Source organism: Ambystoma mexicanum, chromosome 7p, assembly GCF_040938575.1.
Source record: "Ambystoma mexicanum isolate Mex_15411 chromosome 7p, UKY_AmexF1_1, whole genome shotgun sequence".
NCBI lineage: Eukaryota > Metazoa > Chordata > Amphibia > Caudata > Ambystomatidae > Ambystoma > Ambystoma mexicanum.
The window spans coordinates 627,824,131-627,851,638 of NC_090939.1; the positions used below are offsets into that span (position 1 = coordinate 627,824,131).

Genomic DNA, 27,508 nt, shown 5'->3' on the forward strand with positions numbered 1-27,508 from the left:
TACTCAGAAGATCGTCCTAAATGGATGTAAGATGCCTTCTCTTATCCAAAATCTCCTTCGCGCCAAAACAAAGAGAAACAAATGAGAGATCTGCTGACATACAGCCATCCCATCCGTGGACCAATCACGGGTCGCGGTGGTCCCAGTCATCTCAGCACATCAGACATCCTGGCACCCAGGATGTGTACTGGAACTAGACGGCTCCAGCCCACATCCTGGAGGCACACACACAAGGCATGGAGAAGCCTGTGAAAGCTTCGGTTTGCACGGGGGTCTGCATGACCAAATAAGGAATTTCCCGGGTCTGCTCGGCCTGGGGAAGGCAAAGGGACAAGATGGCCAAAGGACAGTACAAAGGACCTCATGGCATGGCTGCTTTAGGCACTGCCCACTGTCCTGGGCCAAATGCTTTAAACACGGTTTGGATATTGATATTTTATTTCTATCGCGCTCGTACTCAAGTGTTTCAGAGCGCAACAAGGCAAGGGAGGGGAACAGGGGGGAACAAAACAACGATCTTACTAGGCCCAGTGACATTGAGAACACGCAAGTGCATGGGAGAGGGGGAGGGGAAAAGTGTATGCAAGGGGGGAGAAGTGGAAAGCGCGGAGCAAAGGAGAAATTAATAAATAATAATAACGAAATAAATAAATAATAAAGGCAACAAACCGTGGTAGTGCAGCCAGCAATTGGCAAGTGCTGCCTTTAAGGCAGCAGACAGGGTAGGTCTGATAAGTGCAAGAAGAAAAGGGGGGGCTGTATGGGTACAGATACAGACCCCAGTGCAAAGGGTGGCCCAGAGGCAGTGCGGGAGGGTGGCCGGGTGAGCAGGTACCTGGGCCCAGAGGACAGAGGTTGGCCAGGTGCACGGTGCCAAGAGAGAACATATCAGCGGGGGAGAGGGGGAACGAAGGCAGAAGCAAAGAGGAAGGTCATGAGGTGCTTCTGAAACTGGATATGGTTCTCCTCAAGTTTTAGAGTAGTAGGGAGGCTGTTCCAGAGGGAGGCCCCAGCCGAAGACAGAGATCTACCCCCAGCTTGTTTCTTTGAAAAACAACGGACCCTGAGGGATTTAGAGGTAGAGGAGCGAAGAGCTCGAGAGGGGAGGTATTTGCAGAGGGATAGCTGAAGGTATTTTGGACCCAGGCCCCAGAAAGCCTTGTGGACAATGCAGAGGGTTTTGAATGTAATCCTTGCATCCAATGGGAGCCAATGGAGAGATTTCAGAGCTGGAGAGATACAATCCCGAGGCTTGAGGCCAAGGACAAGTCTCGCAGTGCAGTTCTGGATTAGTTTGAGATGGCGGAGAGTAGAGGCAGGTAGATTTAGAAAGAGGCTGTTACAATAGTCCAACCTAGAGAGAACCAGAGCTTGGGAGACCATGAGCTTCTGGGGGAAGGAGAGGAAAGGCAGAGTACCTCTGTGGAGGTGCAGTAGGAAGTTTGACTTTTTAGAGACATCAGAGATGCGGGTGGAGAAGGAAAGTGTGGAGTCAAAGATGACCCCGAGGTTCTTAGCCTCGCAGGTGGGGGTAGGAGGAGGGCCAAGGGAGGCCGGCCAGAGAGTGAGGGGGAAAGGATGGTGAAGGAGTGCCGATGAGAAGGATCTCCATCTTGCTGGCATTCAGACAAAGATCATTGGCGGCACACCAATCTTGAATGACAGTTAGGCAATCAGATGAGAGAGGGAGAGGAGGTGGCCGAGGGCAGCCTGAAAATGAGTAGAGGGTCGTCAGAGTAGCACTGGAAATTTGAGCAGAAAATGGCAATGCAGTGGGTGAGAGTTGCCAGGTATTAGTTGAAAAGCCAGGAACCATTGAAAAGAGTTGTAAACACATAAAAAGTAACTGCTGCCACTAGCTCTGTACAAGGCACACGTATACATTCACCAAAAAATCCTCTAAGGTTGTGTAGGGGCTTGAAAATGAAAAGAGGACCCCAGCGCACTATACTATAAGTTACTTTGTTGCTATTTCTCAGTAACATTTTATCAGTGCACAAAGTGAAAGACTAAGGGAAACAAAGTCTCTCAGTACTGACTGTTATGTTATGTTAAGTGAACTTGGTAAAGCGCATGTACACCCAAAGGCATCTTGGCGCTGGCTACTGAGGAGGAATCAGAGACAATACAGTGACAACACCAAGAAGAGAAACAGCTTAGAACAGAGTAGTTTTAAGCAGCCAGCGAAAAGTGAAATGGTCTTCAGTTGCACGGAGGGCCATAGGCAACTCATTCCAGGCTCTAGCAGCCGCCACTGAGAAGGCCCGGCCTCCCATATGAGACAGACGATAACGGGGGGCACTGAGAAGGCACGCAGATTGAGAGTGCAGCAGACGAGCAGGAGTATAGTGAGTAAACTTTGCTTGGAGATACTCAGCGCCCGTGCCATAGAAAGCAAGATGCACCAGACACATTGATTTAAACAAAATCCAGCTGGCTACAGGAAGCCAGTGTAATTTCTTGAGCAGCGGGAGATGTGGGATATGAAGGGGGGGCCGAAGTACGGAACGGACAGCAGCATTTTGTAACAATTGAAGCTTTTGGGTCAGGTAACGAGGCTGGGCCAAATAAATAGAGTTACAATACTCAAGTGCTGAGAACCAAGGCTGCCACTACCGGAGCCTGGCATTCAGCAGGGATAAAAGACAGGACTTTCCGCAGAATACAGAGTTTAAAATGACCAGCGCTGCATACACAAGCGACCTGGTTGTCAAGAGACAGGGAGGCAGAGATTTTAACACCTAGATTGCGGACCGATTGAAGCGGGAGAGGGCCCAGGCTCGATGGCCAGAATTGCGAGGTCCAAAAGAGAAGGGGGGATGAGTTACCCACCACCAGGACCTCGGTCTTACTGCCATTCAATTTTATCCAATTAGTCATCATCCAATGCCCTAGATCCTCCAAACAGTTCCTGAGACGTGCGGCGGTCTCAGCTTGAGTAAGATCAAGACGGACAAGGATCTGTGTGTCGTCAGCGTAGGAATAATAGCGAAAACCATGTTAGTGAATAAGAAGCAGAAGAGATCTAATATAGATATTGAAAAGAATAGGAGAGAGTGCAGAGCCCTGACTGTCTTAAGGGCATGTCCGTATCCCCATAACAAAATGTGCAAAAGCCCATCGAAGTACAGCACAAGGTTGGGCTCCACTGGAAAAGGTCAGGGTAGGTTGGTCAGACAAGAGCAAAAAGCCGGTGGCTACACAACTGGAGGGATAATTTTACCCAATGGAAATCTTTCCTAACACTCGCCCCTCCCAGACCAAGGACAGGGGGAACTAATCCACCCCTGGATGAGCTTCTTGTTCAGGTCGTTAACCATTCTGGACAACTCATCAGCATTGCTACGTTGGACACCTGGCCTATGCTCAATGGTGAAGTCAAACCCTTTCAGGCTTATGGACCACCTGAGCAACGTAGGATTCTCTCCCTTCATGTCCATGAGCCATTTTAAGGGCTTGTGGTCAGTTTGCACAATGAAGTGGGTCCCATAGAGGTAGGGACCCAGCTTCCTTAGGGCCCACACAACAGAGAAACATTCTTTCTCTACTGTGGACCACCTGAGCTCTATGTCCTTAAGCTGATGACTTATGAATTCGATCAGGTGTTACTTGCTTTTCTCATGTACCTGTGATAGTACAGCACCTATCCCAGTGTTAGAGGCATCTGCTTGCACAATAAAAGGTCTTTCGTAATCACGGGCCCTGAGAACAGGGGCCTGGCACAAGGAGTCTTTTAAGCCATTGAATGCCTTCCCACACTCCTCAGACCAAGAGAGGAGCTGTGAGAGCAGTCAGAGGGGCCGCTATGGTGCCATAGTCTGCCATGAAGTGTCTATAATACCCAGTAAGACCTAAAAAGGCTCTCACCTGAGTTTGAGTAGTGGGGGTAGACCAGTCTTGTACTGCTTGTACTTTACTGGGTAGAGGCTGAATCCTCCCTGCACCTACTTCACGCCCATGGTAAACCACTGAACCTTGGCCAATCTGGCACTTGCTGGCCTTTATGCTCAAGTGGGGCTTGTGAAGAGCCTGCAACACAATTCTAAGGTGTTTCACATGATCCTCCCAGGTGGCACTGAAAACTGCTCTTTCACCCAGATATGCAAGACCGAATTCATCCAACCCATTAAGGACATGATTCACAAGCCTCTGAAAAGTGGCAGATGCATTCTGCAATCCAAATGGCATTACCCTGAACTGGTACAGGTCTTCTGGTGTTGAGAATGCTGTCTTCTACTTGGCATGTTCTGCTAGGGCTATTTGCCAATACCCTGCAGTGAGGCCAAATGTGCTGAGGTACTTGGAGACACCCAAGGTATCCACCAGCTCATACGTTCTAGGCAAGGGGTGAGTATCTGTCTTGGTGACAGCACTCATAGCCCTGTAATCTACACAGAACCTCAACTCAGAGGAACCTGCTTTTGGAACCAGAACCACAGGACTGGACCAATGACTACTGGAGGGTTCAATCACTCCAAGATCTAACATCTTATTGACATCTGTCTTTGTATAAGATCTCCCCTTATCTGACATCCTGTATCCCTACATTTGGTAGGTACACTATGTCCTGTGTCAATATCATGTTTGCACCAAGGTGTCAAACCAGGAGCTAGGGGTTACAAGGGGAGAACTGCCTCAGCAACCTTCTCACCTCATATTGATGACCAGAATTCAGGTGGGGGGCCACTTTGACAAAATCAATGGAGCTGTCTGAAGGACTGCCCTGGAACAGATCAGGAAGATGTTCTGACTCTTCCTCCTCTACTTCTGATGCCAACTGCAGTGCAGCTATTTCAACCCTAGGGATGAAAGCCTTCAGTCCATTCACATGGAACACCTTTGGAGCTTGTTCAGCCCTTCCAAGGTCCACTGCATAGTTTATCTCACCCAGTGGCTCCACTACTGAGTAAGGGCCTGACCATTTAGCCTGCAAAGCTCTAGGCTTTATAGGGTTCATGCTCAGGACTTGCTGGCCTGGTGTAAAGTTGAAAGGGGAAGCCTTCTGGTCATACCAGTGTTTCACCAGAGCTTGCCCAGACTTCAACATATCAATAGCCTGAGCCATCAGGAGGAACATCCTCTTCCTTAGACCTAGCACATTGTCCACTACATTGGTAGTCATAGGGGAGTAGGCATCTCCCACCCCTACTTGACTATAGCTAAGGGTCCCCTAACAGAGTAACCAAAAAGAAGCTCAAAGGGGCTGAAGCCAACCCCCTCTTGAGTTACCTCTCTGTAGGCAAACAATAAGCATCGAAGAAGGAGATCCCATTTTCTCCTCCCACTCATGCTTTTGAGGGTTCTATTGAACCACTCAACTAAGCCATTGGTTTGGGGGTGATATGCTGAGGAAAACGTGTAAGCGACCCCACACACCTTTCACATGGCTTGCATGTACTTGGACAGAAAGTTGCTGTCCCTATCAGACACAACTTCCTTAGGTAAGCCAACCCTAGTGAATATGCCAAGCAAAGCTTTTGCAAATGACTTAGCAGTTACAGTCTTTAATTGGATGCCTCAGGATACCTGGTGGCATGGTCGACCAGCACCAGGATAAACCTATTGCCTGAGGATGTTTGAGGGTCAAGGGGACCAACAATGTCAATCCCTACCCTTTCAAATGGTACCCCCACAACCAATGGAGCTTGGATTGTTGTGCTACTTTTTCCAGATGACTGGCAGGTGGCACGACTCCTGCAGTGACCCATTTTGGGTTCAGTAGAAGTGCATGGCTAACCTTTGCTTAGTTCTCTTGATGTCGAGGTGACCAGCAAGGGGGACTTCATGCGCCAGATGCAAAAGGAGAGTCTTACATGAAGGGGAACCACCAACCTCCTATGGTCTCCTTCTGTAGACTGTGGGCTCACTGTAGAGGAGCCCATCTTCCCAATAAATCCTTTGCTTTCCAGGAGGTTCACCCCCAAGCTGGGAGCAGGCCTGTCTCCTTAGGCTTTCCAAAGATGGGCACTGAGGTTGGCCCTTACTAAACTCAACCCTATCAGGACCACCTTCAACCAATACACTTTGGAGTTCAGGATGGTCATGTGGATTAAGAATTTCAGGCAACACCTCTTCCTCGTCAGGTTCAGGTGTTTGGCCAATTATCTCCACCTCAGTGGTAGATGAGTTAGGGGGAATGTTTTCTTTCCCACTCTTGTCCTTTTTGACTCCTTTAGCCTTGGGTTTCCCCTTTGGCTTGGGCTTTGCCTTGTCTTGGCTAAGGTAGCCCTTGTTTGTGACCTTGTGCATGGTCTCTCTGCTGTGTCACCCACAAGGCCTAAGTCTCTGAGATCATTCCCCAGCAGGACCTTACCTGGGACTTGCCTCTCTATGCTCACTGGAATCCTGACCATTGATAGTAAGACTGACTGGCATTACTGGGAACTTGAGAGGGGGACCATCAGCTAATTTGGTGGGCATCATGGGAGCTCTGGCAAGCTCCTCTGGATTTACCAAAGTGGAATCCAACACAGTTCTGCTGGCCCCACTATCCCTAAGGGCAGGAGTATTTACTCCATTGATTAGCACACTGTCCTTAAAGTAGTAATTGGTATTGTCTGGAATGCTAGCATAAGCCCCTGAGACTTTAAACTCCCTGTACCCAGAGAAACAAGGACTACCTCCGATGTTATCCCACTGGAGAAGGAATCTGAGGAGAAGGGTGCCCCTGTGATCTCTTCCTCCTCATAGGAGGGGAAGGCCAGACTCACAGAGTGGACCCCCAGGGTTTTGACCTTACATCTGGGGCCCCCCTTCACATGGTAGTTTGCTCCACAAGCCACACAAGATCCACTGGGTCTTCGGACATAGGGAGGCTTACTATAACCAGAGTTCTGTCTGGGAGTATAATTCCCACTGCCCTGAACATTCTCTTGGGACTTGCACTCTTTTTGTGGCTCTTTTGGGAGGACGTTTCATCAGATCCCCCACCATCCTTATCTGTTCGTTTTCCCATCCTCCTTCTTACCAGGAGTAGTCCTATCCTTATGGGTCACTCTGTGTGACACCCACACATCTGCTGCACTAGCCAGCTTCTTAGGATCTATCTCCTTTGAATCAGACAAGTGCTGCTTAAGCTCAGGGGAACAAGTTGCAAAAATATGTTCAAGCATGACTAAACATATCATACCCTCAAAGGTGGTGACCTTATATCCTTCAACACAGACAGTCACGTTTTTCAAGGAATCAGTAACATAGGACACCCACGTGGTACCTTCTTTCTTTTTGTACTCTCTAAATATCTTTAAGTATTGAGCAGGAGTCTTCCCAAACTTTAAGATGAGAGTTTGCTTCAATTTTGCAATATCTACTCTATCAGTCTTAGACATTTCCATAATGGCTCTGTAGCCAGAATGGGGTAGTCGACTGAGCAGCCATGCAATCTTATCAACATCCACAACCTCTTGGACTTCACACGCATACTCAAATGCAGTGAGCCAGTCCTTAATGTCATTCTTCTCATCATACATACTGAGCAGATCTATAGATATTCTCGGATGGGAGGAGGACCCAGACCCATGTCCAGATCCCTTGGAGGAGCCAATTGTAGCCTGAATCTTGCTCAGCTCCAACTGGTGATCCCGGTCCTTTTGTTTTTCTGCCTGCTCAACTCTCAGCTTTGCCATGTTGAACTCAAGCTCCTTCTGCTTAAATTGCAGTTCTTGCTTCTTGAATTAAAGCATGGCTTCAGCATCAGAGCTGACAGATAAAACTTGGGACTCGACATCATCCCGGTCTTCATGGACCCCATGGATGAGTGCAGCGACAGCTCTGCTAGAGCTGTCAGTGAGAGCAGTCCCACCACCTTCTGCAGTTTCATAAGAGGTAATGGCATCGAGTTGCACCTCTCGCCAATCCATGATCCTTTGGATCATTTCACTCTTTGTACCTTGAGCAGATAAGCCTCTCTTGGTACACATCATTGTCAGTGTTTATGACTTGGAAGCATTCAAGGTTATGTTGGTTATTGGTTCCATGTTTTGAGATAGGTGGTTAGACTTTATTGTTACGTTACTACTAAGGTCACTATGTGCCCTGGGTAAGTGTAATCTGGGTAACTTTACCAGTGCACAACACTGGGCACCTTCGATCCTATCCCACTGCTGTACACCAATTTGTTAATATGGATTTCTGAACTCTGACCTGGTGGGCAGAGGTTCAGAAGGCCAGCCTAGTTTCTTGGAACAGGGTAACCTTCTGGACAAGCCAGACCAATCACAGTAGCATTGGCGGCGGTCAAGACTAGGTCTCAGGAGGGGCGAGGGTGATCGAAAGCCCACAATGTGCACGCACGGTAAACAAAACCACAAATTACTCTGTCAGGTGCATATAAAAAATATATACACATTTATTAAAGGCCTTTTAAGTCAAACACAAAGTAATTATTCAGCAGTAATAACAAAACCAAGACAACACTAATCCAGCAAACATATATACAGTAACCAATGGCCTAAAGGAATAGTACACAGTATTGATCCACAACCTGCAAAGAAAGGGGTCACACAGTGCAAATATCGTTTAGGCAGTCCTTCACAATTTAAACCCTAACTAAGAGGCAGTCCAGTCCCTAAGATGAGTGGAGCCTTGAGCTCAAAGGTACTTTCGGTGCTGGCGCACGCGATTGTGCGGTTAAGTAAAAACGGGGTCTCTTCAAGGGGCTGTAGCGACTCAGGAAGGTGGGTGATGCAGTGAAGAATAAGTTCCCACTATTCGAGGAGGGTCTCCACAAGAGAGCAGAACAGGATCCATGAATCGGGAATAGCTTGGTAGCACATGCTACATCGATAAAGAAGAGTGGGCCTCAAGGGACACTTGTGCGTAAAACTGGATGGATGCGCCAGGGGGCACCGGTTAGGGTTTCAAGTACTCACGGACCCTCGGTGCACTCTGGATCAAACTTCCGCAGTCGAGCAGGTTCAAATCCTTTAGTTGCGCGGCTCTGCAGCTTTCAGGGGCTGCATTCCAGGGATGATTCCATGGCGGGGCAGTGGCGATTTCTCCGCTCCTGATGAAGGGATCAGACCAATTGTGCGACAGCGAGTCTGAGGCCACAGGGGGGCACAGCATCAAGGCACTCACGAAGTTCGTCACCACAGCTGGGTGACACAGTGACCGCGTATGCTCGGGTTCAGGCAGATTCTCCTAATTCCAGAATTAGGAATGCTAGGCGTACGGCGGGAGAGTGGCTTATACCCAGAGCTTACAGTCTCCAAAGGCTCAAGTCGAAACTCGAGACGGCGGCGGTTCCAGGGCAAAGGTCCCGTATGAGCTGGTCAGTTCAGGATCACTTCCGAAAAGACTCACTTACAGGTTAAGCAGGAGGTGCTGAGAATAGTTGGTCCCACTATTCCAATGGGTCAAAGCACCCTTGCAGGCCTTCCAGGTTCGATCAAAAACAGCGGGTCTGGTGGGACAACATTGGGCTCAGGGTGCCAAACCTTCCAGCGGGTCACCAGCAGTTCCACAGATCTGCTTTGTTGATTCAGGATACTTGGATCCTTTACTAAGTTCTGTGTGAACTCAGAAGATCGACCTGGAATGGGTGTAAGATGCCTTCTCATATCCACAATCTCCTTCGCGTCAAAACGAAGAGAAACCAATGAGAGATCTGCTCACATTTCAGCAATCCCAACCATGGACCAATCACGGACCACAGTCGTCCCAGTCATCCCAGCACACCAGACATCCTAGCACCCAGGATGTGTATTGGAACTAAACAGCTCCAGCCCACATCCTGGAGGCACACACACAAGGCATGCATAAGCCTGTGAAAGCTTCGGTTTGCGCGGGGGTCTGCGTGACCAAATAAGGAATTTCCCGTGTCTACTCGACCTGGGGAAGGCAAAGGACAAGATGGCCAAAGGACAGAACAAAGGACCTCGTGGCAGGGCCATTTTAGGCACTGGCCACTGTCCTGGGCCAAACACAGTAAACGCAGATTGGACCATTGAAAAGAGTTGAAAACACATAAAAAGTAATGGCTGCCAGCAGCTCTGTCCAAGGCACACTTGTACATTCACCCAAAAATCCTCTGAGGGTATGTAGGGCATTAAAAAAAATGAAAAGGAGGTGCAGTAGGAAGTTTGACTTTTTAGAGACATCAGAGATGTGGGTGGAGAAGAAAAGTGTGGAGTCAAAAATTATCCCGAGGTTCTTAGCCTCGCAGGTGGGGGTAGGAGGAGGGCCAAGGGAGGCCGGCCAGAAAGTGAGGGGAAAGGATGGTGAAGGAGTGCAAATGAGAAGGATCTCCATCTTGCTGACATTCAAACAAAGATCATTGGCGGCACAGCAATCTTGAATGACAGTTAGGCAATCAGAGATGAGACAGGGAGAGGAGGTGGCGAGGGCAGACTGAAAATGAGTTGTGTTGTCAGCGTAGCACTGGAAATTTGAGCAGAAAATGGCAATGCAGTGTGCGAGAGTTGCCAGGTATTGGTTGAAAAGCCAGGAACCTGTAGGGCATTAAAAATTAAGAGGACCCCAGCGCACTGTACTGTAAGGTACTTTGTGCACTGATAAAATGTTACTAAGAAATAGCAACAAAGTGAAAGGCTAAGGGAGACAAAAAGCCTCATTATGACCCAGGCGGTAATCTGCCGACATTACCGCCATGGCGTAATGAGCGTTTACGCCGTGGGCGATGGCGTAAAGAGCGCCACATTACGACCCATCGCGCACGAGCATTACGCCATGGCGGTAATGTAAATAACGCCATGGCGGAAAAGGCCCCTACCGGCATCGTAGGGCGAGCAAGGTGCACTTCCGCCACCGTAATTAGCGGCCACCGTAATTAGCGGCCACCGTAATTAGCGTTGGCCGCAATTAGCGGTCACCGTAAAAAGCAGAACCGGAAATAGCGTCATCGCGGCGGAACGGGAAACAGCACGTCGGCCATCTTTAAAAACACAATCCATTGCCATCCTTCCGAACAACACCAGATCCAACCCTGACACCTGTCCCAACCCATCACCCACCCATCCAACCACCCAAAAATGCCTAAAGTTGTTAAGAAGGCATGTGACCGCCAGCGCCAGGAAAGATTTAGCCGGGAGGAACTCTGCATGCTTGCGGAGACCCTGCAAGACAATGCAGCTGTCGTTTTCTCGCCTGAAATGACCAGGCAAGCGATAGCAAAAAAGAAGGCCAAATGGGCCCTGGTGGCCGAGCGCGTCAGCGCGGTGGGGACCGTACCCCGCACCCCACAGCAGTGCAGGAAGCGCTGGAATGACCTTCGCATACGGGTCAGAGCCATCATCTCTGCGAACCGCAACCTTGCCCTGGGTACCGGTGGAGGTTCGGAATCCCCACTGAAACTCCAACCGTGGGAGGAGATTTGTGCAACCACGATTGCCATGGAAGGCATTGAAGGCGTTGGAGGGATGGAAAGGGGAGTTCCGACATCAGGCGATGAAGGTAGGTGCCTCAAACAAGACATGCCATAGTCACTGCAGTCCATTCATGTGTAGCACAATGTTGCCCTAGAGTGTAAATGCAACACATTAGCTCGACACTGCCCATAGCCACATGCGAGCTCCACCCTGTATACACTGCTGGCACCCACATACCTGCATCCACATACCACACAAAAAGGAGACAACCTGCATGGCCCTGCCTGAAATCTGCCTCATCTACTGACCAGATTCATGTCAATCATTGTCATTCCAAAGTCCGCAGACCCATCAATAACGCCCTCCCTCCTTTGCTCCACCACAGGCACAGATTCATACCCCGAGGACCAGGACACCCCTGCAACGAAGAGAGCCAAAAAGGCCAATAATACCATCCCCGCACCCTCAACCTCAGCTGCAGTGAGGCAGACCCCACAACAAGCAGAATCCACTGCAAGCAAACCAGACGGCCCACCGGCAAGCACCCCAGTAGGCAGCAGGCCAGCAGCAGCAGCTCCACCTGTACCAACATTGCCTGCCACAGAAGGCACCGGGTCTGCGGCCAGCAGCAACATGGGTGAAACAGCTGCAATTGCTGCATGTTCAGACTCTGACATTGAGGAGCACGAAGTCAGAAGCCCCACTGACCTTCTACATTCCCCCTGTTTGTCAAATGCCAGCCCCCATGAGGATCACACACAGGGGCACACAGAGGAAGAGGAGTGGCCTTCTACCCCATGCCCAGTCCTCAGTCCACAGGAGGGGAGCAGCCCCTCCATCACACCACCAGCACTGGGCATGGCCCGGCAGGGGCAGCAGTCCCTCGAGGACATCATAGAACGGCAGCAACAACTGTCCACGATGCTGACTGAGCATGCTGCGGAATGTGTGGGGGCTAGGGCAACCATTGAACAGGCCACGGAGACCCTAAGGGCCGAAATAGCGCAGAGCACTGCCACCCTGAGGGATGCTATGCAGGCCATGTCTAGGGACATTTGTGGTGAACTTGCCGGGTTGCGTCATGCGCTCACTGAGCTCACCCACACCCTACAGGACGTGCATGCACGGGGGCAGGCAGGAACATCCTCCGCTGCCAGTTCTGCACAGAGCAGCCCCGTCCGACGTTCCGGACGGAACCTGCGCTCCACAGCCAGGGGTGCCCCGGGGGCCGGGAGAGGGGGCTTGTAACAGCCTGTGGCCACTGTCACAGCATCTTTTGACACTTACATGGGGTGTGTTGGGGTGTGCAGGGGGGGGGGGAGGTGGGAGGGGGTGTGTTGGGGTCGCGCAGGGGGGAGGGGGGAGGTGGGAGGGGGTGTGTTGGGGTGTGCAGGGGGGAGGGGGGAGGTGGGAGGGGGTGTGTCACGACATTTTATGATTGAAATACACTTTTTTCTTTTTTCGAAATGAAATGTGTGGACATTTTCATTGCATATGTGTGCTTTATTGGTGTACAGTCCACAGTGTGCATGTCCCAGAGACACACAGTGCCCCAAGTGCAGTCTCCATGTGATACACAACAGCCGTGTGTGCTAGAAGCAGTGGTCGAAGATATTTTGGCGCATTGCACGCCCCTCCTGTGCATCGCCTCCTCCATGGGGTGCCGCCCCATCTGCACCCTCCTCATCGTCAGGTGGTTGCAGTTCTGCGTCAGGGGGCAGGGGCACATTCCGTCTGACGCACATATTGTTTAGCATGACACATGCCATGACGATCTTTGCCACATTCTCATGGCAGGACAAGAGTGCCCCACCAGACCTGATGAGGCATTGGAACCGTGCCTTCAATAGGCCGAATGTCTGCTCTATGACCACACAGGTACGTGTATGTGCACGGTTGAAGTCCTCCTCGTGCTGGTTCTGCGGGTTCCGGACTGGTGTAAGGAGCCACCTCTTCAGGGGATAGCCTGCATCACCTGTATGTAGGCGAGAATGTATGTGTCAGTCATGACGTCTGATCAAGAACATGATGTGCCACCATGGCTTGCATCCAACTGTTACTTTGGCTCACTTCTACATGCACTAATTGATTCACACAATGCAACCAGTAAATGCTCATGGCTCCCATGGCCTGTTTTGCATGCCATCACCCAATGTATGCAGAGGGGTGGAGTGCATTGTGAGTGCCCATCCACTGTGTCCGTTCATGCCGTTTGGTTAGTTGGCCTGGCACATGTCCTGTGATGGCAATGCGCACATCATTGCAACATTGCTGTGGGCCTCATCATGACCCCAGTGAGCAATGCTGATGTAGACAGGGACATTTTGGGGGCCCTGCTGTCTGTGTAATGGTGTGTTGATGTTTCCATCCGTCATGTGCCTCCTTCGTGGGCAGTTATGGGGGACAGGCCTATCGGTTGATGGTGTTTGGTGACGTGCATGTAGGTGCTTTTCATTGTTGACAATGTGGTCTGATTTGGTAGAATGCACTTGCAGATGGTTGTGTCATGGTTGGGACACAACCTCATTCACATGGTAGGGCTGCATACATTGGGTATTGGCTTTACTGGTGTTGGGTGGAGTTTGGGTTGCTTTAGGGTATCATCTGTCTCCGTTTTCTCTGCTACTCACAGCCAGGTGGAGTATGCATCATTCCCCCCCTTACAGCCAGGTGGAGTATGCATCATTCCCCCCCCTTTCAGCCAGGTGGAGTATGCATCATTCCCCCCCCCCTTTCAGCCAGGTGGAGTATGCATCTTCCCCCCCCTTCAGCCAGGTGGAGTATGCATCATTCCCCCCCCCCCCTTTCAGCCAGGTGGAGTATGCATCATCCCCCCCCCCTTTCAGCCAGGTGGAGTATGCTTCACCCCCCCCCCCTTTCAGCCAGGTGGAGTATGCATCATTCCCCCCCCCCCTTTCAGCCAGGTGGAGTATGCATCATCCCCCCTCCCCTTCAGCCAGGTGGAGTATGCATCATTCCCCCCCCCCCCCCTTCAGCCAGGTGGAGTATGCATCGGTACGTCATTCACCTACCCACTTCACATTTCCATGGTCATGACATTGGACTCACCGAGTAGCCAGGATCTTGGGCCTGCATGTCGCTCCATGTAGCGTGGTATTGTGGAGTTCCTCGGGACCATTGAATCATGGGTTGATCCGGGGAATCGGGCACAACAATGTGTGATGATCTTGTTGGAGTCACAGACCATTTGCACGTTGATTGAGTGGAACTGTTTCCGGTTGCGGTACGGTACCTCCATGGCACGTGGAACCACCAATTCCACATGGGTGCAGTCGATGGCACCAATGCAACCAGGTATGCCGGCTAGTGCATGGAAACCCACTTTGGTGTTTGCAATCTCCTGGGCAGTCCGTGGTAATGAGATGTGGTCGTCTGTGTGCTTGAGGAGGGCATCAAGCACTTGGATGAGTGTTCATGAGAATAATGGTTGTGAGATGCCATGCAAGTGCCCCACTGTGTGCTGGTAGGTGCCTGTGGCCAGGAAGTGGAGTACAGACACTACCTTCAGTCGGGGTGGGATGGCGGTTGGAGTTTGTATCATGCTGACGATGTCGTTGTGTGTCATGTCTACGATGGCGGTGATGGTGTCCCGGTCCAAACGGTACAGGCTGTGGATCTGCTCAGCAGTGAGGTTGAATGGATTGGCTCTGATGCGTGGGATTGGGGGCTGCCTGCGTGGTGGCACTCGCTGTGCTGGTGGGGATGGCTGGGCCTGCCTTGCCCTCCTTCTCCTCCTGCGTCTCCTCTGTGCTGCCTGTTGTTGTTGTTGCTGTTGTAGCACTTGCATTGCTATCAGGTCCTCCAGCCCCAACATTGCTAGTCGTATTGGTATCCTTGTGGAGTGTGACTGGGTGTGGGAAGGGGTGGGGTGTGCTCTTTTTGTACTTCCTGAGTCTGTATTGCCTTCACCTGTGCTGTTTCTGTGCACCTGTGGCAGCTGCATTCACTTTACATGGCCATTTACGGTTGGTTCGCGATGGCGTAATTAGCACCATGGCGGTAAGGTACTTAAAGGGCTGGGTGATGGCGGTAGGTGCATGTCCGCTTGGGTCGGCATTCGTGTACCTTTCCGCCATGGCGCTAAGTACGGTGCGGGAGGTCGCGTGCGCGCGCCCTTGGCGCAGTTAGCGGCAGCGTTAACTACGATTCCGCTAATGGCATCGTAGTGAACGGTCACGGGTCATGATCGGACCTAGCGGAAAACGATGGCGGTAACCATTTACCGCCATTGTTTTTCACTTAGCGCCAGGGTCATAATGAGGCCCAAAGTCTCCCAGTACTGACTGTCTTAAGGGCATGTCAGTTTTCTCATAACAAAATGAGCAAAATCCCAGTGGAGTACAGCAGAAGGCTGGGCTCCACTGGCAAAAGTCAGGCTAGGTTGGTCAGGCAACAGCAAAAAGTTGGGGGTTACACAACTGGAGGGAAAATTACCCATAAATGCAAATCTTTCCTAACAGCCACCACTATGCACTGCTAAGACTAACACCCAGTCAGTGAACAAAAACAAGTGGCCTAGATATGGGATGTCATCAATGACATTTGTAATGTCATCTTTGATGTCCTGGATGTTAGCCTGGTTGTGCGAATTATGGTTGATTAGTTTACCATAACTGGTGAATTTCTGGGGGGTTTCGGTTTTACTTGTAACCATAACGTCCCTTTTAACAAAGTTTTTTTCAATACATTTCATAGGTTTTTATTGGTGCAACTTAACCATAATGTCCCTTTAACAAAGTTTTTTCTGTGAATATACATACATATATAAAGCCATCATAAAACATCCTCCATAATTCATAAACATTTAATCAATATACAATAAATTACTGTAAAATAAAGAAAGAAAAAAAAGCAAATAAAAAGAAAAATGGAAGAATCACAATAAAATATTACTCTCAAGATGCACGCTGTCAATGTATCCTACAACTGATAAAATCAAAGATGTAGTGCGACCGGCTAAACATGCCTTCCAGAACTCTTCACCCTTCACACAATAGGAATAATTGCAATCGACACATTTCTTAAAAAACACCAGCCTTTTCCTCCTGTGTCTCTCCTAAAAAAGGGAGTTTTTAGTCAGTGTGAACTAACGTAGGTGTAAGGCGTATGCCTGAAATGCCTGCAGGTAATTGGAAGGGAATAGATGCGGGTGGGAGGGGTAAGAGGATAAGAGGAGGGTACCCCTGTAAAAAGAAAGAAAAATGGGAAGTGTTTTTTTTCCACTGGAAGCATATTCACATAGATCCACTTGTTTCAGATGCAACAAAGGCTCTGATCAAAACTAACAAACACGTTGTCATTCTATTTATCGTGCCTTGTGATTAAGGTGTAGTGGCGCAGTTGTTTTGTCATTTTTCAGTATAAAGTTAGTATTTCAAATGTAAGAGCAGAAAATAATTGTAAATATTTTAAAAAAAATGTTTAACACGCGATTGTAGCACCTTGCACCGATTCCGTCGTGGGATGGTACAGGCTTTCCTGCCTGTATGCTTGTGAAATGTTACTATGATTGTGGGATATTTACTATAACAGCTTTACACACATAGCTGCCCACATCCCTAAGCCTTATGAAGCCTGTTACATCTAAACAGTATATCTTTGCTGCCCACAAATGTTGTTCATAATATTGAGTGCCCCATTCCCTGCAGTGTTCTTCTCGTAAATGTTGTCCTTGTCCCTTCACTCCACTAGTTGAAAACCGAACTTTCAGATTTGTTCAGCACTTGCCTCCCCAGCCACTATTCTGCCAATTGAGCGTTCCCGTTGCATACATTTTTTTTAATTACTTTTCATGTCTCTCATATGCCTAGTTCATAGAGTGATCTGTGGAACCGTGTGTGGTTTTTCGGGATGGGTTTTAGTGATGACATTTCAAGTTATGTCTAAGATGCTCCTGCAATTGCAGCGCCAGGTGGAGCAAGTGAACAAAATTAGATGACAGGATAAGAAACCAACATTGAATCAGAAGTGATTATGAAATCAAACACCCTTTCTTTTCAAGCAATTTTAAACACCTTTTATGACACTTTTGTGTTTCAGATGGTCTAATCTCTTGCATTCGTCACTTTGTTTTACTGAACCTGTTCCTCATTCCATCCCACAGTTGTCGGACTCGTACAAGCGTCTTAGCTCCTTGAGTTTAGCTGGAACAGGCAGTGAAGAAGAGGAGCAGGTACAGTCCAATCTAACTGTATTCAAGACATCTGCTAACACAATCTTGCAAAATGTATGTTTATATGTGTATTTAATAATGTTCTCATGTACACCACATTTGTTTCTCTTTTTAGCTACCATACTTTTTCGTTGGACACAGCAAAGTGTGCAAACCAGAATACATACAGAGGTTCAAGTCAATGTAGATTAAAAAAAGGATAGTTCATAATGTTCTTTCTTTTTTCCTACAAACTTGTACTAGACTTGAAAAACGAGCTGAAACAAAAAAAAACAAGACAAACTCTCCTGAAATTAACAAGATAAAACCTCTGATCGAATGATCTCGGTGGTTTAACGAAATGTTGGTAGACAACTGGTAGCTGAAACTGAGCTGAGGTGACACCACAAAAGGAAAATATTAGGCATTATATAAGGGCCAAGATGAGACACGAAGGACATACAGACAAAAGAGAGAGATTAAGGGAGGGAAAGGTATTGGATGGGAGACAGTGAAAAGGTAACAAGTTGGAAGGGGCAGGTCTATAGATCTCGTAGAACCATTTCCCCCAATAAGATAGGAACAAATCGACATCTTATCCAGTCTACAACCCCTCAAACATTCTGTTTGCCAATATCCAACACCCTATACAACAATTTTTCCAAACCATGTGAAATCATATGCAATTTGGGGTGACCGCAAGGACCGTTTGGGGATAGTTCAAGGAGTTCCACATGTATTCACATATCCCTCCAATTGTCATTAACCCTCTTGCATTCGCTAAACATGTGAGCTATAGTACCATGGGCCTCATTCCAACTTTGGTGGTGAGGGGGAAAAGTGGTGGTAATTCCTGTACCACCACTTTTTGGGGGTAATAGAATTACCACCATTTCCTGCAGTGCCGTATTGTAATTTTTGGCAGATTTACAGCTAGCGGTATTAATGTGCAGTAAATATGCTGATTTTGGGTGGTAAAGTGGCAGAGTCACCTCTAGCTGAGATAAATCCTCCACTTTACCTCGAAAAATCCACTGATTTACTGCATAGTATTTTGCCGGTGGAAAATGTGCCAAAAATCAACATGGGTCATTTGGACTTCATAAATGGGCAATTACACCACCCTACGCCACATGTAATCCCGTGGTTAACCTATAGGACGAAGTGGCCGTAATGCTAGCAGATTTAACACTGAATTACCACTAAACACAGAATGATGCACCATGCCTTTTTTACATGCCCAACAAGTGGCTGTATCTGATAATTCACAAATGGACATTTTAACTGGTGTTCATTATAGCATGAACATAATTTTATGCTGGACAAAACTAAGAGTCTGGTCTTCTTTCCTATTAATCATATTAAAAAACGTCTCAGATTTCTTTTTTCAGATTTTGATAGGTGAAGTTCACTTTTGCATTACACTCCTTAGGAGTCATGCTGACTATCGAAGCATGGATTATTCTGCTTTTACAGCACGGTGGCCAAGAGAGTCACAGCTTGCTGAGCAATTGGGTCTTGAGTGTGACTTTGATAAAAGTAAGGGTGTCTCATGAAAGATGATAGGCAGGACATCGGTCTATACTGAAACAGGGATTTGAGTCAATAATATTGAACACAGTCCTGTTTAGAAAACTTGTATGTCCTTTTCACAAAATCGAAGACCAGCATTGAGTGCCATTTAACCAAACATCCTTAACCGATAGGCTTCTAGCCGGGGGCCAGAGTATCCCAAACAGTGTTGTCAGGTGGAAGAAGCAAGTTCTCATCCATGTCAGGCACAGACGTTTTTTCATGTGTTCACCATACTAGAAGGCATGGCCATGCGTTTATTGGCACAGTCGTCCCTAGAGAAAATGTGTTACAAACCAAGCTCAATTCCTGTTATTCTGTGGTCTAGGAATTACATGAACAAAGAAAAAAGGGCTGATCCATATCTTTTCGAATTCCAAACCCCCGACCCCCCTTACGTGCCTTTCCTTTGGGGACAGAGAACAGGAGGCTGTATTTACTTCCATCATCCCTTTAAAGGAGCTAAATATTGTTCACTTTATTTTTGGAATTTCATTGATAGTAGTTATTGTATCATGTTAAAACTAATAGAATATTTGTCCCTAATGTCAATACAATGCTATGGATGGTTCCAGTAAGAGTCAGGTGAAAATTCTTTCATGAATTACAATCAAAGGAACATGTGAGTAAGATTTAATGTTGAGATCTTGGAAGCTGTTGGGTGGCTCCCAATATGTTAACTCCCAGATAAAGTAACTTGTTTCTTGCTCATTTAATATACTCTGAAAACAACCTTGCATTGTCAATTCAAAGTTTTCAGAGCAACGCTGGACTGCCCTACTGGAATCCATCTACTAGGTCTTGCTTTACAATGAAGACCTCCTTGTTTTGTCTTAATCTCTTGGCTCTATTGCAAATATTTTGTAAAGTGTCTTCTTATATGGTAAGTAGAACAGATACTGAGGGTTTCCAAAGTAACCCACTTCCTTTTCGAGGTTGAAAAAGTCACAAGCAGGGCAACTCAGTTTGTTATGCCAGCACTGCCACCTTCTACCTTTTGCATGAACATACTTCCTGTGTAGCAGTATTATTTTTTTAAGAGGCAGAAACCACCATACCCATAGTTGGTGAATCCTTAAATCTCTGTCCTATTTTTAACTTAAGACGATGGTTGGGCTTTCGTCACAACATGTGTTAAGAACATTGTTATCAACATGAACCTTTTAATTCAACACCCTTGAACTTTCTTGTAGAGTCTAGTATTGTCTTCATACTTTTCCCCACCCCTCCTCCCCTCTTCCCCCCACCCGCCCCCCTTCCTTTCATTAATTGAACCAATCAAAACCATGGTTGTAACCAGAACAATTCCAAGAGGCAAAATGTTCTTAACACATGTTGTGACGAAAGCCCAACCATTGTCTTAAGTTAAAAATGAAAATAAAGTTGGTTAAAAAAAAATTATCTGTCCTATAGAGCGCTTGACCTTTACTTTTTGGGTTACATTTTTCTGCTCCTTCAACTTTTCAAACTCCCAATACTCTAGCCCTCCACTAGGTACATTAGAGTTAGAGCTAAATAGTTGACATGGTTCCTGGAAGCCAACAGGCTTGATTGACAAGAATTATCTTCCCCAACTCAAGTTGTTATATCTCCAAAACCAAATCCTGAAAGTTTACAAAAGTTGGAGGTTATGTATCTGTTTGAACATTGTCTGTTTCTGTATTTTAGATCCCTTCGGGGCCTTCTTCAAGACCATTGTCACCTGTAAGTCATCTGTTGCCAAGGCCTGCTGGCTCCAGGACTGTGTCTCCCCAAAGAAGTGACAGCCATGTCTCACCTTCAGCAGACTTTGGCAGTCCTCCTCAGTTCTCATCCTGCCTCGATAACTCTGCTGCTAAACACAGGCTTTCAATAAAGCCAAGAAACCAGAGAATCAGGAAGACGAGAAAACCTTCGGTGGTATTTATTTTCCCTAACTTAAACTGTTGATAAATGTGTTTATGTGAAAATGTGTACTTTTTACTAATTATTGCATTCGTTGGGTTGGCCCGCAACATTTGAAAGCTATCATTCAATCTGATGCTATGTAAAAGGACCCTTTCCAGATATCTCTGAATCTGTCACGCAATGTCAATCATCATACTGTTGGTTACCATCCACAACGCAAAATATGTATGTTTTAATAATTTTACATTATTTGATAAGTAATTCAATCAAGATTGTCAATACAGTCTGAAATTCACACCTTTGCATTACTCATTGGTGGAGAAGAATCTGTACGTTGATACCTATATCCTCTTATTGTGATTACAGATTCCAGCTTTAATTCTTTGACTTCCCCCAGTCTCCCAGTGCTGTCTGCCTTCGCTTCACAGAATTCCTCTCAGTTCGTGTAGCCATCATTCACTGAGAAAAGAATGCTTCTTGCTGTTTATTGTACTCTGTGCCCAAGTTTTCTGCTGCTTATTGTCCCGACCAACTGGAAAAACAGGTTATTTTAACAGAGGGAATTATTTTCAGCCTTGAAATGTGTGGCCAAGTCATCATGGGAAATCTAGACTTAATCAGTGAGTGATGCCCAGATGTTGGTCTCTCTGGCATGGTCCCCTCAAATTGACCAGGTTAGTTTTTCCATGGGCACGATGGGCCAGAGCCTATGCCACCACTGTTCTATATTCATATGAAAAAAGAGGATGGGGCCACAATCCCTGTCAAAGATCTTGCAGGTTGTGGGCAAACCTTTAATACAGTGGACCGATGGCCTCTATTTGTAGGCAACACTATGCTTTCAAAGGAGCTAGGGATCCTTCTTTATAGATGGGTACCTAAGCAGCAGAGCTCACTAATTCAAGTGACCTTGCTTCACACTTATCATCCAATATGCTAAGAGGATAGGCACCATTTTTCTTCAGCCCACCCTGCTGGTCAGTCATTTTCTGTATATACTCGGTCACAGTCCTCTGTCCCTTAAAGGTAGCATAATTGCCCCCAGCAGCTCATTATCTCCAGAGAACACTGTGCTACCCTCTGAACTATGCCACATCCCTGAAACAGAGATGTGTTCTGGGGGCTGCTACACTGAGGGCATGTTTGTGGCACCCTTGTCTTCAGTACAGGGCAAGGGTGCTATTCGTAGAAGCCTTTAAACTGGGGTTGTGATTTATTTCACCTCTTGTAAAGGAAAGTCTCCTGTGCTGATACTCCCTCTGCCTCTCTTCTTCTCTCCTCACAGTTCCTCAACTGTTAATCATTTTGTGCCCCCATTCACTCTTTTCATGGTAAATCACACACATCTGCTGCACGTCTGGATACAATGACTGAGCCTCTCTTTCGCCCACACCTCACAAGATACTTTAACGGTTATGTGTCAAACTATTTAGCTTCATTCTCATTTTGTGAACAGGGCAGTCAGTCATCAACACTCCCTTTGAAAGAAAAGACAGTCCCACTTACCATTTCATAACCAGATTTAAGAGGGCACGTTATCTGGGTTATATGTGGTCACCAGTGTTATGGTCTTCCTGAAGCATAATGCATGTTGGTAGCTCTGGGTCAGAAGCACCAAATCTGCACCATGCCTTCCATCTGCCCACATTCACTATTGCACTAGTGCTATGCTCCCTTGACGATATCTCCCAGTCCTGTTGGAGGCAGGTGCCATTTATAAAGAATGTTATATGCAAATTATCCGGTGTGTTTAGAAATTGGGGGGATGTTGGTTTGTCCTTATTTGACTCCATCTGTTAATCTCACTATCTTTCCATTTCTCCTTCTTTCAAGCCACCATATCAGGCATTGACCCGTCCAACCTGTTGTGCCTTCTCTGTTTGCTTTCCTGCTTATTGCATCATTTGACGACCGTTTCTGCAGTTGTCAATGGTGGAAACGTTCAAGGTGACACAAGGCAAATTTAGTTTTACGTTAGATGATATTCTCTGATAGGTGGAAAATGAACTTCAACACCTCGTCATCATTGAATGTCCTAGCATGCTGGTGAAAAGTTATGCTTTTGGTTTATGAGGGTATTTGGAGAGGCATAGGTAGAGCTACGATATCTCTAAATAGCTCTATGCGTTAATGTCTCCATAGAGTATGGGGAGGGGCACATTGATGCTGCCAGGGAGCTGGGCTTGCCCTGCTTTCCTCAGGTCTCTGGAGACACAGGAGAAGCAGAGAGAAATGCTGTAGCCCCTTGCCTTTCTGGCAGTGGATTATGAAATCCATAATATCCTGGTAAGAAGATACAAAATAGTTGATAATGTTTTCCAATGGAATATAATAGATCTCAGTAAAATGAATGGTCTTTATGGTTTAACACATGTAAACATGTACTACCTACACACTATTGAGGAGAAAATTATACTGTGTGTTAAAATACTCATTGATATAGCTGGCAGAATTGTTTTCGTGAAGATGGTAATACTACCAAAGTTCCTTTATGGGTTTGCTAATATTCCTTTTAGAGATTTGAGTTTGCTTTTTTTCTTTAATGTGGAGCTGTGATATCGGAATCCTTATGGGCTAGAAAGGCCCTGCATATCGCGATGGATGTAGTTAATAGATCGCACAAATATGGTGGTCTTCAGGAACCTGATCTACATTTGTACTACACAACCATGCAGCTCAATATGCGGCACATTGGGAGGATATCGGATAAGTAGGGCCACGTGTCCTAATGGAGAAGCGCCAGATTCTCCCAGAAGCTCCGCCCTCGTTACTGAGCTTCCCAAACAAATTTTCAACTGACTGGACATCTCATCTGGAGTTACTAGGTTGATTTGGGTGAGGGCACCTGACACTAAGTGAAACCAAACTGCTGCCAAAAGCTGCCAACAGGTTGTTAGTCACTTGCTGATAGGATGGACGAGTGCAAACATTGGGGGTGTCATATTTAAAAAAGGAAGGAATGAAATGGTCCAACTCAAAGAAAATCTGGGTAGGTCAAGTAGGACGACCCAAGAGTATGCGCAAATGTCGGTTGCAATGGGTGAAATATGTGGAAAATGGGGTAGAGCTTCAAGATGGAACTGTGGGAAGGAGGTAATATGCCTTATTATTGAAATCTAAACCAAAATCAATTCCAGGTTTCAAGGCTGGATGAGGCCATGACAATGGAGACAGAAATAACTGAGGAAGAATGGCAACGAGACTGTCAAAGCACCAAAGAAATATCGTTGAATGCGGCATTTCAAATGATATAATACAGGATTCTGATGAGTTCTTACATCATCCTGAACTGCATTCGGTCATACGACGCTACCTTTGATCCAGAATGTAAAAACTGCAGCTCCCCAAAAGCTAATTTAAAAATTCATATGGGAGTGCTCCCCAATTAAAACATTCTAGGGAAGGATCATGAGTTATGCACAGAAAATACTAACTTATCGGCATTGCACTAACTCCCACAATAATACTGTTGGCACAATTTCCCAAGTTATCCAAGCCAACAACAAAGTTTCCTAGCTGCTCAATTTGCAGCCTTGCACTGAATGTGCAGGGCCAGCACTCCATTCTACACGGACTGGGTCAAAGTAATGTCATTGTGTTCGCTATATGGATGTTTTCAGTCCATTGCTCATCCAGCTTGCCTTACTGTAACAAAATCTCTACTGCTCTACAGGAGTACAGAGATGAGTAGGGACTAAAGCGCCTAATAAGCCTCACTCTACTACTAAATCAGCAGTCATCCAATCGTAAAAGTGAAGCGGGCACAGCTCAACAGGTATACCTCCTTCTTTTGGTTATGTGGCTGCCTAAGGACAGGCTATAACTTTTCAGGAGGTGTGTGAGCAGGTACTGAAGCAACACAGACAGCAATAATACTGTGGTAGTAAAATGGAAGAATATCCAACTACGGTTCTATACAAATAGGATTTTTCATTAAAGTAATAAAAAAAACACACACAACTAATAAAAACATTGCTAGCCCACCCTGGTAATGCAAAACAAAGAGAAAGTAGACTTTAGGGTAAAGGGACACTCTGGGTTTGTAAACAGGTGTGCTCAGGCAAAGTCAAGTGTCAAGTACATACAGCTGACTTTTAAAAGATAGAGAAGGGGGCCTTATAAGTTGCTAGGATCCTTTAAGGCAGCCCAGGGGTACAGAGCCACTTCAAATACCTGATGTTCTTGTGTTTGGGGATTAAAAGCATTGAGCAAAACGTCTAGGAGTTCCCTGAGACAGTGTTCTGTTGTTGTGTTGGTGAGCTAGTTGTCTGGGTCCCATTGCATGGGACAGGCAGGTGATGTCCGGGTCAGTGTCACTCACAAGGGGTTTGAGGCAGGAGCCAGGGTCCAAGGCTGTCCCTTGACGTCAGATTTGCTGGAGACCCAGTCAAGGGTCTCATGGAGAAGATGTGTCCTTTCTTCTGCCTTTCCCAACCAAGACGGCTTGCAGAGGGCACTTGCAGGGCACCTGTCACCTTCAGCGGCATGGTCCTGGATACCAGTGCCTCAGTTAGAGTAGGCCTTATCCACACAGTATTTTCACAAGAAATGTGGACTTGCGGTGGGTAGGGAGAAGAGCTTTCCTTTTCCTTTGATCCTTCTGTCTTTACCTGTATGGCAAAGGACTTTAAAATAGACTGTATCCCCAAATGAGATGCAGGTGAATCCTTTTTGTTCTGAAGTCCCCAGATGAATGAACTAAGGGGAGGGCCTCTTCTATAGGCAAAATGCTACAGCAGATTGGACATAGCAAGCAGGTTGTTCAAAGTGCAATCCTGGATGCTGTTACAAGTGTCCTTTAACTGCTGATATCATACCCAGAGTGTATTGTCTGCAGGAAGTGTGAATGGGGTAGGAAGTTTGGGGCGCCCGAGCAAAGTTTCTGGACGGACTCTTCTCGGAGCTACTCTAAACCGCCCCCCTCCTCTCGGTCTGTCTATTTCAAAACTACTCCAGTTATCAGCACCCCGTTGTGAGAGGTTAATTGGCATGTCAGGAGCGGTGGGTTCATGTGCCTTAGTGGAAGGTGTTGACCCTCCTAAGGGAGAGCAGAAGAGAAGCTTTGATGCTGGAAATGCACTGGATGGACAGGGCCTCCATGTTCTTGTCCTGTATTCCTTTTATCATGTGTGTTCTGTGTTATTCTATGCACAGGAGTCCATGTGGGACTCCTGGCAGTGCAGCTCTTCCTTTTTTTGGTCTTGGTGAACAGACCCTTGGGATACCCTTATGACACCCATGAGTGGGGGTGCAACCCTGTGCCCCTAGTGTATGTTTTGGGAACCTGTGTGTGGCCCACAGAACAGGGTATGGGCTGGTGGCAGCTCCATGCTGAATTTGACTGGTGCTCTCAGTAACCTCCATACTCCTACGTCCTGTCCCCTTTCCTCCATACTTATGGGACATTCCTCCGTCCTGTGGGATGGGACCGGAGCACTTTGTAAAAAGCATCAAAACATTTTGCAAACATTTTAGTCCTTCCTCTCCTTCTACGCAGGGTACGGCACGCAGCCGTAACCCCGCCCACCTTGGCCCCGCCTCGCGCATCGCCCATCAGTCCTTTTCTCTGCTCATTCGGGACTGGGCGCACTTGCATCTGCAGAAGAATTTCTTTCTTTTTTCCTCCTCTCTAGCTCTCGCTGGCGATCGCGTAGTAGTGTGTCTATGTCGTTTAAACTAGATTTTCCAAATTGTAACTCGTGTCAGCTTCGCGAGGGCGGACCCCCATCCTCTCTGTTTAGAGTGCTTTGGTCCCGATCACCGTTGGGACTCCTGTTTCTATTGTGATTCCCTTTCGGTCCGGGCCCTTCAACGTCGGTTAGAGCGGAGGGAGGAGGTGTTTCAACGCACTCCTCCTACGCATTTTCAATCCTTCATCGACGAAAAGAAGAAACGCCCGGTGAGTAGTTTACTTTTCAGAGCACCCCGGCCGGGGGACTCCTTCCCAGGGTCTTCCCGGACCGGGACCAGCGTCGACTGCTCTGTCACCGGGGCTTGCCCTGAGGTGCCTTCTGGGCCTAAAAAAGTTAACCAGAGTTTTCTCTGAGGGTCTCCGTAAGGGGCCTGTGGACACCAGATTACAATCCGAGGCCCCTCCTGTGGGCGCTGCGTGTAGACCTAGTTCTGCTGAGTCGTGGGGCACCTGAGCTTGCTCCGAGGTCTCCTTATCGGCTTCCCTCAAAAGTACTGGGGTGCGCCCCGAGGCCTCGGCTGGGCTTGCTAAAACCGAACGTATGTTCGGAGGCCGCTGTGAAGAGGGTTCTACCGGACTCAGGTCCGAGGTCCCTCATAAGGAGGCTATGGTAACCAACAGTTCTGAGAAGCCTGAGGAGGCTTTATCGGTGAAAGGTCTTTCGCACCAGTCCTGCTCTTGTGGTGACACCAGAACCGTTGATGGGTCAAGGGGTGAGCGAAGTTCCTCCTTTACCTGCAGTGCCGAGGTCCTTGCTGTGAAGGCTAGTTTGGCTATGGGTATGTCGCAGAAACATTCCAGGCCGCATAGTACCGGCTCGGCCGAGGTTCCTTGTGTAAAGGCTAAAATGAAGACCCC

General features: G+C 47.4%; 1 protein-coding gene across 4 annotated transcripts in view; it reads left to right on the forward strand.

Annotated features, from left to right (window-relative positions):
* The window catches only part of CRACDL (CRACD like), a 1,245,069-nt gene that overhangs the window by 1,051,006 nt on the left and 166,555 nt on the right, over positions 1-27,508 (forward strand). For 3 of the 4 annotated variants that reach the window (XM_069636650.1, XM_069636646.1, XM_069636648.1), the window contains 2 exons: positions 17,452-17,520; positions 20,740-20,970. In XM_069636650.1, coding sequence (XP_069492751.1) covers positions 17,452-17,520; positions 20,740-20,970 — 300 coding nt within the window. The remainder of the gene's footprint in view (positions 1-17,451; positions 17,521-20,739; positions 20,971-27,508) is intronic. The other variant, XM_069636647.1, reaches the window with a different exon arrangement.